Source organism: Calonectris borealis, chromosome 4 (assembly GCF_964195595.1).
Source record: "Calonectris borealis chromosome 4, bCalBor7.hap1.2, whole genome shotgun sequence".
NCBI lineage: Eukaryota > Metazoa > Chordata > Aves > Procellariiformes > Procellariidae > Calonectris > Calonectris borealis.
The window spans coordinates 19,735,690-19,749,997 of record NC_134315.1 but is presented as its reverse complement, the minus strand read 5'-3'; the positions used below and the strand labels follow the sequence as shown (position 1 = coordinate 19,749,997).

Below are 14,308 nucleotides of genomic sequence, written 5' to 3'. Positions count from 1 at the left end.
AGGACCGAATCTTTGGGTATTGCTGTGCACTTTCTGAGTCTCAGACTTTTTTCAACCACACAAATAGGTAGGAAAAAATCAGGTCCTCCCTGATAGGAAGGTGCTACCACTAGAAATCATGATGAATATTTTTTATTCACCAAAGATTATTTTACATTTGAGGCTAACAGAAATATGCTGATTCAGAGTCTAATTAAAGAAACCAAATGGAAACTACATCAACTATTTCAAGAAGAAGAAATTAAAAGTTCATCACAGGTGACTGGAAGAAATCTTCAGCCATATGTGTACCTTTTAAATATATGCTCAAGGTGTTATTACCATTTAGCTCCAAAATAAATACTTGAAATAAATGAGGAAGAAAGGAAGGAGTTATATATTTTGAAAAGTAGAAACTAGAATGAAACTCTATTCATAGAGTTATGAAATATAACTCTATAGAAATATAATTATATGTTGAAATATAATTATATAGAAGGGATGAAATCACAGTTGATGTCAATTTTTACTGGATGTTATATAGAGCAGATACATGGGCTTGACATGCTAATTGGAGGAAACTGAATCAGGTCTGGTAAACAATAAAGAATTTGCCCTTTAAAGCAAATTTGGAAAAACCCCACATTCTGAAGTATGTTTTGTTCTACACAGAGTGTCAAAATTACACATATTTAATCTTTATGTTTGTCAATTACTGCCAATAATTGTCATAATCTAGCGTTAGATAAAATTAAACCAGATGTTGAATGGTTGAAAATCTGCACAGTTCTATTATCGCTATAGTTCTTATGAAGTCAGAAAATTATATACATCTGTATTAAACTGAGGATTTTTCCAGTGATTTTTAAATAGGCTTTCATTTTATGTACTGCACCCTTTATTTGTAAGTAAATGGTAAATAAAATGCTAACATTTAGATCTCACTGGCAGTGGTGGTGAAAAAGGACAACAGGTATCTACAAGGCAAGAGAAAACTAATAGGACTAAAGAGCCAGGAAATGGAAAAGTTCAAAAGGAAGTTTGGGAAAGACTATGGCTTTTTCCAAGACAAGTAGTTAAATCCAGAGAGAATAAAAAGGAAAGAGTATGCAGAGAGAATTGATCAAATTATTTCAAGCAAGGCCCATCAAGAAAAACAGGAGACGAAGAGCAGGTAGATGGAAACAAAGAGAGCAAGCAGAAAAATAAAGAAGATGAGCTTGAGAGAAACATGCAGATTTATGGAAACAGTTCAGGTTTTTTTAATCACTTTCTTCTTTCTTTGCCTCAGACACAGTTGATCATAGAGGTGACACATGCTACCTTATCTGTACAAACTTGGTAGACACTTCTGGAGCTTATGTTCTGTGCTGCGCTGCATACCTGTAATTCTTTCTAAGACACAAGATGAATGTCTAGTTTAACTGGCAACTGCAAAGGTATTTTTGATGTATTACTACCATTCCTGCCTTAGTTCACTGTGTTATGACCAGCTGCTCACATATATTTAGAGTGTTTTCATAACTCACAGGGTTCTGATACAATGTTGGGGTAGAGCAAAGCAAGCAAAGGGAAGTGACAGCCATAAATCAGAATTGCCTCACTCTGAAAACTATATATATATATATGACAACAAGGACTCCTGCAAAATTGTGATAAATTACAGTTATCTGTAAGGTTAGCTTCTTGATAATAAGTAAGCTCAAATCCTGATAATGAAACCAAATCCTGATCTCTCTTCTGACTACTTTGAATTTCTTTTATGAGGAAAAGCCATATTCCTGGCTGCCTGAGGATTTACCTTATAGAAAGGAAATCTTTTGAGGGCATATAGCAAATACAGTACTCTGAATCTTGTCTCTTCACAGTCTTTCCTAAACCTCCAGCAGTGAATGCATTTTTATCAAAAGAGAACACTTGGCAGCACCTACTCAACACTGAGTTGTTCTTGGCCAGTGTTACACTACACTGTAGCATCTCTGCCCATTCAAGTTTTCAATCATTCCATCATTTTGGAGTGAAAATAGATATAAGTTTGTCCCATGGAATAGAACAGGATAAAAGTCTTTTCCTAAAGCATTTCTCGGCAGTGTCGTGTAGGAATTACTCCTTTATCTTTCAGCTGATAAGAATCTTTACAATACCTGGTTCAAGAAATAATATGAAATTAAACATCAAAAATAATATTTAAGATTTTAGGTAGCTAAGCCTATAACCTTTATGTGCCTCGAAAAAATTACTATAATTTTTGGAAATGTACACAAAGGGAAGAATAACTGGGATTTCTGAAACAAGTCATTATTCATATAAGAATAAAAGAAATAGTAAAGAAGACTAAAAAGTTATCTGTTCAAAACTGAACTGGGAGAACTGCCATAATGGAAGTATTTTCTAATGGTGTGTCATGGTAGGCCTTTATAAATTAGAGGAGTTCTGAAGGTGTCTTAAAATGCCCTTTCCTTTTTTCTTTAAGCACAACGGCCAAACCGGTCCTGATACGACAGGGTAGAACCTCATTGGTTTCAGTGGAATTATATGAATTTCCTCCAGAGCTGTTCAAAGTGCCTGACTAAGTAATTTCTGTCTGGTATTATTTCTGCGCTCCATACATGGCTTCCTAGAATTTCATACCCTATAGTACAATTTACCATAATTTGATCAAATATAGTGTTTTGTAAAAACGGAATGGGTTTGATACACTGTGGGCTTGTTCTTTCAGATCTGAGCTGATGGCCGTGTTGGTGCTGGTGTTCGCAGTGCTGGCAAGCAATTCCAAAAAGAACCCTTGGGCTTTGGAAGCGCTCCCAGCTGCCCAGTCTGTGCTAATCTGGCAGGGGTGCTGGTGGAGCGCAGCTGAGATGGGGGCTCCCCTGTGCAAGGGCTCAGTGACCGCCTGTGTCCCGGGCAGCCCGTTGGCTCGGCAGGCAGGGTGCTAACAGGTGATGCAGAGACCACCTGTGTGCAGCCGCAGAGCAGAGCGGGGAGCGCGGCCCGGCCCTGCCGGGCTCTTGCTCGGGGCTTTCCCCACGGCAGTCCCCGCTCCCACCGACGGCTCAGCTCCCAAGCCAGCCCAGGGTGCGGGTACCGGCTCAGCCCCGCGGAGGCAGGCAGCCCCAGGGCGGCGGCCCGCAGCCCCGCCGCTGCGGGGGGCGCCCGGCAGGGCAGGGAGCTGGGGCTGAGCCCACCCTCGCCCGGCGGCGAAGGGGTCGAGGCGGCGTCCCTGCCGGCGGGCGCCCCGGAGCCCCGCGCCGCGGCCCGCCCCGCGCCGCCGCGGGTGGCGGGGGAGGCGCCGCCGCCGCCGAGGCGGGGCCCCGCTCCGCTCCGCCGCGCCACGCCCGGCCCCGCTCCGCTTCGCTCCTCCGCGGCACCGCTCCGGCTCCCGCGGCCCCGGCGCGGCCGTGCTGCCGCGCTCCCCCGCCGCGTCCCGCCTCGCCGGGCTCCGGGCGCCTCCCGCCTCCCAGCATGAATGTGAGGAGGGTGGAGAGCATCTCGGCGCAGCTGGAGGAGGCCAGCTCCACAGGCGGTAGGACGCGAGCGGCGTGGGGGCGCGGGTTTTTTCTTCTTAGTTATTTTGGGGTCTTGCCCCCCACCTTTAAGCAGCAAGTCTTGCAACTTGGCGTGGGGCGGGGTAGCTGCCTGCTTGCATGAGGTAAACGCACCTGTGCTGTCTTGGAAAAATGTGTGTGTGTCTATGGGGACAGTAAGCAAACGCTTAATGCCTGGGATCTCGGGCTAAGAAACGTTCAAGCGAAGCCTGCCGTAAGATGCCTGCTGTGACCCAACTGGTACTTTTGCCTTCGCTGAAATGACCTGGGGCTGGGTAGGAACCTCCCGGGCGCATCATGCACATCCTCTCTGGTTACTAACTCCCAGGAGGTAATTTTGATCAGTCCCACTTATACCTCCTTGCTTTGATCTCCTTTGTACCTTCTTGATGCCTAAGTAGCTACTATTTGATGGAGACCAGCTGCTTCTGGCAAGCCAAAGACTACCTGGTGCCTTTCTCTTCCCTGTATTGCAATTTGCAGTTGCATATTCACCTCAGAAAGGTTACAAAATAACTTGCATTTTAGGGAGGAGAAAAGTATGCTTTGCTGTCCTCCACGGTGACTGTGACTCCTGGAGCGTTAGAGTTTTCTCCCAGCATGTGTAGGAAACAGAGTTATGTAGAAATGAAGCTGCTTGGGTGCAATGTGTGTAACATGCCGTTGCTGAGAAAGGTGCCCAGCTCAAGGTAAGATGGTTAAGCAGATGATGGTTGGAGAGTTAACGAAAAACTTTGCAAAATAGCCAATCAAAAATAAGGGAAAGTTGTTTTCTAAGAAAAGATGGAAAACTATTTCATGTTTCCTGCTGTGTTGTTAGATTTCTTACAAACTGTGTGATGCTAGTGTAGAATAACAGCCTTGCCATAAAGTTGCTTGAAAGGAGCAGTGGAGTCCCACACTTTGCTTGATTTCTGATGCTTCAGAATAGTCTTTTTGCTTGCCTGAAGAGGCTCACAGCCACGTGTCCTCTGTTGGATTGTACTTGCTTTTTCTCTTTTCTTTACGCCCCAGCTTTTCTCATGTGTTAGGGCTTGTAGCCTTTCAGATAGGATATTAGATCATTTGCTTTGGGGACTTTTGTAATTGCATACTCAATTAGTTTTAGGCTATCGGCTCAATTGTTAATCCATCTTTACATTTCCTTAAAGCTTCAGGAAAAAAAATGCATACTTAGTCACTATGATTATCCAACAAGGGACTCAGCCACCAAAGTGATGTGATACTTCTTACTGCTTTTCAGATCCAAGCCCCCCCCAAGTTATAATTAAGACTTTTCCCTCCACATACCACTGTCAGCCTTACAGCTCTAGTCTGTTAGAAACCTGAAAGTCACCTGTTTTTCCGTAACACATAGATCATCAGTGACAAACACTGGGCAGGCTCTTAGCTACACCTGTGCAACGACCATGCAGGACTGTTTGGGCTAAACAAAACTAAGGTCATAATTTAGACACAGTGGATTTGCACAGCTGCTATTGAAGAATAATTTGGTTTATGGATCATTACTATAGGTGTTGAAGCATAAAGAGAGTTTGCAGCTTAACGTTTCATCTTACAGGTATAGTTAGTAGTAGTGGGAAAGTGTCTATATGAAAACTGGGAAATATGATCTGAATCCATGTCATACGACTAATATGAAATACCAAGATGATATTTTTACTGGAAATGTTTTCAGTTGAACTGTATGTTAGGTGTGTGTTTCATTTTGGTTCTTTCGATATGCTTGCCTTGTAGCTTCTAGAAATTAATGACGGCTTTAATTAATGTGAAGCTTGTAATGGTGAGAGGTAGTAAGATATACTTTTGCACTGTTTTAGAATAAAAAGCAAAATCTAGCTGAAATATGAGTTACTGTAGGAAAAACATCTCTCAAAAATAAGTTCTTATGCCAGAAATGGAAAAGGGAAAGATAAAAATGACAAAGCTAAAAGAAAATACCTCCTTTCTTTTGGAGAATGACATACGTTAGATCACCACTTAACTTACATCTCATCACTAGCTTGATTTTTGTTTAAGTAAGTACCTAGCTTCACTGCTCAGGGCTTCCTCCTTATGTGAGAGAGCACATGTATGTTCATCTTCCCCAAATTTTGGCCCTGTTTCATCTAAACTTCCCTTTCCACCCTTTTCTTCTAGCTGTCTTCCTCCGGACTCCCCAAGCTTTCAACTAATTTTCAGCACCATCAGCATTTCTGAATGTACCTGTCTGTTGGTTACTTAATGAGGAAGCATTCAGTAGATTAGTTCTCATTATTTCTCTTCAAATACAAACAATGTTTAAAATGTTACTTATTTTTAAATGGTATTTAATGGTAAACTTATTTTAAAATGCCTGCAGTAGCGTTGTTACAGGGATTTGATGGCAGTGCATGAAAGTCAGAAAATGAAATTAACAGAAGTGCAACTCTTCCTCCATTGCATTTTTCCAAGTGAAATAAAGCCCAATAATAAACTAGCAGCTTAAATTATGAAAATTATTACTGGCAAAGGAAACATTTTGTACCTTTTAACAAGTAATGACTCTCTTCAGCTGCCCGGCCCCTTACATTTACTGTATTGCAACTTGCAGGACATCTTTTACATTCAAGGTAATGTCAGCTGGAGCACCACTGAGAGTTGTTGAAGTAACAAAATACTTCCTCTTCTACATATTGAGCCATTGTAAGGATGAACTGTTTCATCCCTCTGCCCCATGAAACAGTCTTTATCAATGTCTTGTCTGTGAGGAAGTTGTATTTGTGCTAGTAATAGCCAAAACTCATCTGCTACTGGGTAAAGGCATGAAGGGTCTTGGCAAAACCAGAAGAGCAGAGAGAGATGATCAGAAAAAGTTTGTGTGGGTAAGAGTAAGTTTAACCACTAGGTGTCCTGTGAGTTCAATATCTAGGGCAAACTTAAGCTGTTGGGAATGCTAATACCAATAAGACACTAGCACAGCAACTGGTTGCTTTGCTTTAGGGTATCATGAATTCAGAATGAGGATTGTGCTGACCAATATACCCTTCCTTATTCAAACAATAGAAATCTTTAAAAAAGTAACCAAGTAATTTATGACAAGTTTTGAAGATTTTCTATGACTAGACAGGGCAGTCGCAAATGCTATGTGTCAGGAAAGAGGCTGTCATTTCTGCATTATGTGCAGAAAATGGACAAAATAGTACTATTAAAAAGTGTTTATCCAACTTTAAGTTCACTTAGAGTTTGGTATTCTCTGCCATACCTCCGAGATCCTTGTGCAATAGTGTTCACTTTTGCTTTTAATGAATGGCTTGCTCTTGTTGCTTGAGGCTTTCTTAGAAGACAAAGGAAGGTGTGCTAGAAGGACAAGAAACTACATACAGGAAAAGCTGAAAATACGAATTTAGGAAAAGGGATGGTAATAAAAATGACAAAAGTGAGGAAAAAAAGCACTGGAAAAAATCGCAGGACAAAAGATGAGGTAGGAGGAGGGGAATGAGGAAGCAGCTTCTCATACACCTTGAGATACAACTGGTACTAAACAAAAGTGTGTCCTATTGAGGGATACCGGAATACGGAGGTATGCATTGGACTAATTCCTTTATAACCCAGATAGGATTCATCTGACACGATGAAAAACAGGCAGTGACTCTCCAAGTGACTTCCACTAATACTCGTATCAGCGTGAAAGCTTTGGTTTGTCTAGGAGCTCCATCCATAGGACGTGCTGTCAGCCAAGAGTCAGTGTCACTTTTTCTGCTAATGATCTGCTGTCCCTAAACACTCTTCATGTCTTCTTAGATATGAGAGACCTTCTAGCCATTTTATCTTGTGCACCTGTATCTTACTGGATCCTCTCTCTCTGCCTGAGCCTTCTGTAACACAGATATTTCTTTGTTGTAGGAGACACAGTCAGCTAGAAATGCTGCTTCCAAAAGCCACATGTTTCTGTGAAAGTTGCAAATACACAAGGGAAGGAATAAATTAAATGGACTCATGATCTAATAAAGGAGCTATCAGTATAATGGACATGCAAATAGATGCAAATATTTTAAGTGTAAAATATACATCCTGCTTCTGCAGGATGGAGGAAATAACTGAAGTTTTGAGAGAACTGACTGTGGTGTAAGCCTCTGTGTAAAATTTGGTCTCTGCCTCCATCTCCAATTCCTGTATTCGGTAAGCACGTGAAGCAGGAATTATATGCAAAATTCTAGTATAGAGAGTCGTATTTGATATGAATGCTGAAAATACCTTGGCTTCCCAACAATATCAATTTTACAGGTTTTGCACAAAATACAGCTTTCTTTTTCATTATTATGTGTTTCAAAGTTACTACCAGTGCTCAGAGAGTTGATACAAATAACCAAACATCTGGACAAGTTTCAGGTATATTGGGCTTAGAGAACTGACTCTTTCCAGGTGTTTTTAGACTTTATGAAATATACAGAGGCAATATGGTATCTAGCAGTTAATGTAGCCATAAGAAGAGAGGTAGCTAGCATGTGTCATGGAAAGCTTTTACAGTGCATCAGATAAGCATTTAGGACTTATGGTTTGGGTTGGAGCTGAATATTTGATCTGTGCAGCATTCAGCTGTAATCTATCCCATCTCAGCCACTCAGTTTGCCATTGTGATTTATTCGGAATCTTTGGCACTTGAAAAAGAAAGTATCTAAAAATACGACGCCTGATTGCTTCACTATTTCATAGACACATGCATTCTTGCCCGGCTGTCCTACTATCCTTCCCCCCACAATTCTGCTTGTCCTCTCTTGCAAGTACCGAAATAGACTGTATTCAAAATCTTGCTTGCCAAATGAACACTGGCCATTTATTGTCTCCTATTAGCAGAGGCCATTACTCCTATTTGAGATGAGAGAGAAAACATTGGCACAAGGTTCTGGACTGGGCCAGGAGCCAAATCGTTTTTTCAGTAGTTGTAGTCAATACGGTCTGAACCAAGTAGGATTCTCTTATTTATTAGCACACACTTTAATTAATAGGCTTGGGCCTATTCTGGAGCGTAAGGAGTACAGATATAAAAACCTTCTTTCTTTGGAGCACAGCGTGGTGGCACAGCTGGAGATGGTTAATAGTGAGGTTAATGGGCTAGTTTGGACATTATGTCTCCATGATGTTTGGCCTGAACTATAATGTATGGTTGTGTCAAAAGTAAGTGGACAAAAGATTGACGTAGGTGTTATTTTTTTTGGTAGTAGTTGTCCCTTCAGAATCCTGTTTTCTCGGCAACGTCTTTGCTTGCTATTGCTTTGGTGGCTAGGCAGTATTTGGCCCCGATTTCCCACTGAGTACACCAGCTGGAATGTGGAAGTGAAAATGTAAGGAATGTATATTTTTTGGAGTCTATGGAACTATGGAAAGCATGGAATCCAATTATTTTGTTATGTTCTTAATTATTATTTTGTAATTGTATTACAGGAGTCTTGGTATCATATAGAACATAGTTTGTTTTATTCCTCTTCATTTTCCATTCTCGCACTCTACAGGAGAGATCAGTTCTGTGTTATTGCCTTCGTGTAAGCAGCAGCAGAGGAGGCTGGGCTCTAGACTTGCTGCTATCAATTTGGAAGGTCTGTGGACAATACAAACTGGCAGCAGTTTAAAATATGTGGTTGGGTTGAAAGTATATTGAATCCATTCACCTCTAAGAATAAACGCAAACACGGAATAAAAGCTGTAGGTCTGAACACATACTGTGTTTTATTTCCGGCAGCCTAGCAGAGACTTAATATGGTATTAAAAGGAGCTTTCTGTCAGAGGTCTGAAAATAAATATAGTGTTGCTCTTTTATATTCTTTTTCACCTATAAAACAAATTTCTTTAGAGATACGGTTTCTAGTTGTGATCCCCTGTTGTATGTTTATAATTTATGCTGCAGCAACACAAACAGTGGCATGAACATCACAGATGCTATGTGTCCACTGGAGAAACGAACTACAGGTGGAAGGCATGATAATAAGGAATTTTTAACTACAAATATTTTGCCCTGTTAAGAACAACGATTCACGTTTAAATGTTTGGATTTTATTATAGGAGAAAATATCTTTATTTGTAGGCCAGATATTTTCACCAAATAAAGCGTAAACTCAGAAGCTTCCCTGAGCACAGTGAAATGTGTAGCACTATACAGCACACTATATCAGTATGCCACAAAATGACTAAGTGGTGACAGCATAGATGTGGTTATACAAAAATTAAAGGCTTTGAATGTCCTAAGACATAGACTGCAAGGTGGTTGCTCTATTTCATGCAGTCAGTAAGAAAGGGTTTGCTATTTTAATGTTAGCAAAAAAGACCAATTTTACTGATACATTGTTGTGTTCTCACAATTTTCAGTTACCTTTCCAGCAGAGAGAATTTTTGTAAGTATCACTATAGTCATTAGGCTTTAGTATAACAAATCTTTTTCTTATTTTTGAATCAAAGTTTACTTTTGTTAATAATCCAGAAGAAACATTTAGGATTTATTAGAAAAATAAGCAGTAGCCATAAATTGTCATGATGGGTCTGATTCTTCACAGTGCAGTTTTTTTTTAATCCTTGCCCAAAGTGGGAACAACCGGAACAGCACTTCATCACAGTAACTCATTTGACTATCGTCACTATTCCTATAAACCCTTTGATACCTATGGGAATAATTTGGATTAAGGATTTTGGCCCTAATATTTGTGAAAATCAGGAGAACACTGAACCTGGAACTGAAACACAGATCAAGTTTATGTGATTCCATGTAAAGGAAGGAAACCGCTGTGCTGGCAATACTTAGCAGTAATTAAAAGTTTTATAGCTTTGGTATATCTTGAAATAAAGTCAAACAACTGAAACCTTTTATTGAGTCACTCATCTACATGCTTTATAGTAAAATGAAAAGCACATCTAGGCACCCCTTCTCCAGTATCTTAATATCTGCATGATACAATAACTGGGAGGCTTCCTTAATTTGTGCCACCCAGCTAGTGTTGCCAAAGGTGCACTCGCTGTCCGGGCATTGCAGTAACATACTGTCTTCTGGCTATTTTTCCTTCCCATGTAAGGACTGCAGTGGGAAATGCTGAAGCTAGTCATGCTGGTCCTTTGCTAGTTGAGGACTTCTTGCGTCAAATCCCTAACATGTTTTTTGGTAGGAAATTCTGCTTTCTGTACACTCTCACAGAAGTGTTTCTGGTAATCTGTACCAATTGATTTCCAAATCCTTCAACAGTTTTATTAAATAGAGAAGAAACAATATGATTCAGATGAAATCGTTGAGTCACTGCAGACATGGAGTCTGCAGTAGTGACAAGTATCCCTGTTCGTGTATAGAAAGCAATAATATTGATTTTTATTTATTTATTTTGCTGGTTGTGCTCCAGAACAGCCTTTAATTCCTTAAAAGTTATTGTATATGTTCTGGTTCTTGCTTTTACTAATGCTATATTTTTTTGCTTTGTGTATTAATTTAAGGTAACACTTTCTAAACAAAGAAATGGCATTGTATTCTCCATCACAAGCATTTATCAATAGAGTGTGGTTTAATCAGTGTTGAAGAACCCATGGAAAAATTTACCAAATTTATGTAATTCTCACTTTTAAAATTAAATATAGTTATTTGACTTAGAATTTTTAATGATATTACAACGTATGTTATAATGAAAACATATTGAAAGACAACATTGTGCCAAACAAAAGGTAAACATAATATGATAAAAAGAACTGTCCTAAATGGAGAACATCCTAAATACATGCAGTAAGTTGGAATGGAGTAAAAATACAGGTTTTTTTTTTTTTTTTAATTTTAACATACTTACCTGATGCAATCTGAAAGGATGATCTTCTGAAAGTCACACTCTATGTAACATCTGTCCGATACAAGCATTATTGCAACGGAACATGGAGATTTGGAATTTTATAGTATGTAGAGATGTCTGTGTACATGCTAAGCACTATAAATTAACAATCTATGATCACATTTTCAAAATAACTGAACCAGTACTACTATAAGGCTTTTTTGCGTGAATGTTACTGCTCATAGTTTCAAAGAACACCCTAGAAAGGATTGACCTTTTTTTGAGACAGTTTGTTTTAGTGTGCCAAAGTGTGTTGTACCAACCGCTCCTGGGTGTTCTGCTGCAGCAGGTGCCCCCTCCCTGTCCAGGCGCTGAGATGGGCCAGGGAAAGCCCCTGCACACACACACAGGTAGCACCAGCGCTGGGAGGGGCATGCTGTGTATGTGCATGTGGTTTCCCAGGGCGGATGGGTGTTGGGAGAATGAAAAGCAGGCTATGGGATTGCAGCCCCTGCTTGAGCAGTTAAAAGAAAGGAGAGGAAAAAGATCAAGAAATGCCTTCTTGTGTGTGTGGCTTCAGTGCTCTCTGAGCAAGCGGACTCTGCGATCAGCTGTTCTGTTACCTTTAGCTGGAGATAAATGAATCCAGTTTATCTTAAAACAAGTAGGAGAAAAATCCTTAAAGAATACTCTTTTGAAGCAATATAAAAGATGTATATCAAGCAGATCCAGCCATAGAATCACGTTTTGCTTCATTGCATGCTGGTAACAGTACGATAGGTGTTTCCTCACATCACCATCGGTCTTGAGTTTTGACAATATAGCTGGTTTTAACCAGGTGACACCCAGATGTCCTTAATCACACTGACTATTAACTTACATTCCACTGCTCAGCAAGTGAATGGTACCCTACATATCTAATGATTCACTCTTTCTACCCTATGTATCCTTTTCCATGTTGATTTATGGACATTTGAGATTATTTTGTTGTGTTTTGAGATGCAACATTATAAAAAGTATCACATGTTGTAATGCTGTCTATAGAGAAAGATAAATCTAGACTGTTTCTCTGGAGTATTGTGTGCTGGCAGCATCCACCTGCTGGTAACTGAAACAAGTGCACAATAAAGTTCATTGTTATTTTTAAAAAGATGCTGTAATTGAATACATACACACACTGACTCTTAGGTGGTGCCCTGATTTCTTCACAGCCAGGGTCTGCAGCCTACCAAATCTAAGATGCCGAAGAAAAAACTATAAAAAAGTAGATACACCTGCAAGTTGTGAGAGTATGCAGTATGATTAAGATACAGAGAATTTCATGCTACTGTAACTAGGTCTACTTTATGTACTATGTCATTCTTCAATCTTTGTGTTGGTAATGAGGTGGGGTTTTCCTGTTTTGCTTTTTGGAATATGCCACATTGTGCTATCATCTTCCCAACCTACTGTCCTGAATTGGGAAAATGAGAGAACTACCTCTGTGGCTAGGACCTATCAACCCACTTCGTTGTTTGCTTCAAAGCCATTGATTTCACTCTGTCTCTATAGGACTACGTATTTGTTTCCCTACCTGGGAAACAGGGGAAAGAGGAGGTCAAATAGCAGGATGGGTAAATGGCTGCCCTTTCAGCCTTACATTACATAGTAATGAAGATCCTCTTTGCAGGAGGAGATTGAAACCTCCAACTCTTTCAAGCAATGGCTCCTCACTTCTGCCTCTGTGTGCCACTTGGAAGGTGAACGTGAACCCTCAGCTAAATGAGCACTTTATCACCTTTGTTGTGTAATCTTTTACCTCAGAGTGATGCTGTTTTGAGGTTATGCACTTTTTTCTAGGTTGGTTGATTGTCAGTCAAAGGAGAGGAGAGTATGTGATGCCTCCAGTGGAACTGGTGGGTCCCTAATGCATGTTTTATAAAACTGAATTCCAATACTCTGGAGGAAAAATAGTATGTTGAGGTTAAGGTGAGGAGGGAACAGCCGTGACTAAAGGTATACAGTGACATAGCTCTTTACATGGCACCCCTGCTGTCAAGTTTCCCCCCTACTACTTTAAATCTTTATTAAACATATGAGCTAGCAGGACTTAAAATTATACAGATTCATACTTGAATACCTTGCTTAATTATTTACCTTGCAGGGTTGTACAGCATTTAGACATTATTTAGACTTGTAAAAATCTTTGCTTCAGTTGCACCTTTTATTTGCATTCAGCTAGTTTTCTGATACTAAAATGGAATAAAGCAATTTTATATTTCAATATAGACTTAAAAAGATCACATCTTACTTCTAAAGTCTTTAAGTCATCCCAGTCTTGGGGTGTTCTTGAGAATCAGTCATTTTTTTTCCTTCCTGAAGATATGGGGGGTGTTCAGCTAAAACCCTATGTTGTATTTAAAAAACCCCAACTCTATTGATAATTTAACTGTATGTTTTACTTTACCAGGGTTCAAAATTGACTGCCTATACTTAGAAATGCAAAAGCAAGAACATTTTGACCTGTTTAGAATGGAATGTAAAGCTATCTGAAAGGTGTCAGTAAATTTCTAACATCTGATTAAGCAGTGTTTTATCAACAGTCACTTTAATCAACAGCACTTTAAATTACTACTAGACTGACAATCTGTTAGGACATTTTCAGTTAAAGAATTCAGAAGAAAGTAGGCTTTTTTTTGTGTGCGTTTTTCCTTTCAAGAACCCAAAACATTAATGGTGTGTTTTCACGTATGCTGCATCACAAAGAATACGTACAGAATTAGTTAAGAGACTAATTCCTCACTGAAAACAAACAAGAAGAAGTTGATGGCATTATCAAACCGCTATTTGGTAAGTGGCAACTTACAGTGCTGATTGTGTAGATGGTATATTGTCCATTTTGCAGGTGTAGTGTTAGAAGAAATGTGTATTCAATAGTAAACATACAGTTAATTAGCTGAACTGATACCGGTTTCTTGTTGCAATAACACTAAAACGATGGTTTGTGTTCCAAGAAGAGTGCGTATTGATTAAATGCACCTTGCACTGAAGCAA

The 14,308-nt window shown here is 39.8% G+C and overlaps 1 protein-coding gene across 2 annotated transcripts in view; it reads left to right on the top strand.

The window, feature by feature from the left end:
* Positions 1–3,298: 3,298 nt before the first annotated feature.
* Positions 3,299–14,308, top strand: part of KCNIP4 (potassium voltage-gated channel interacting protein 4) — a 472,927-nt gene continuing 461,917 nt past the window's right edge. The window contains exon 1 of one of the 2 annotated variants that reach the window (XM_075148844.1): positions 3,299–3,502. In XM_075148844.1, the coding sequence (XP_075004945.1) occupies positions 3,442–3,502 (61 nt within the window). In that variant the 5' untranslated portion in view covers positions 3,299–3,441. The remainder of the gene's footprint in view (positions 3,503–14,308) is intronic. The other variant, XM_075148840.1, reaches the window with a different exon arrangement.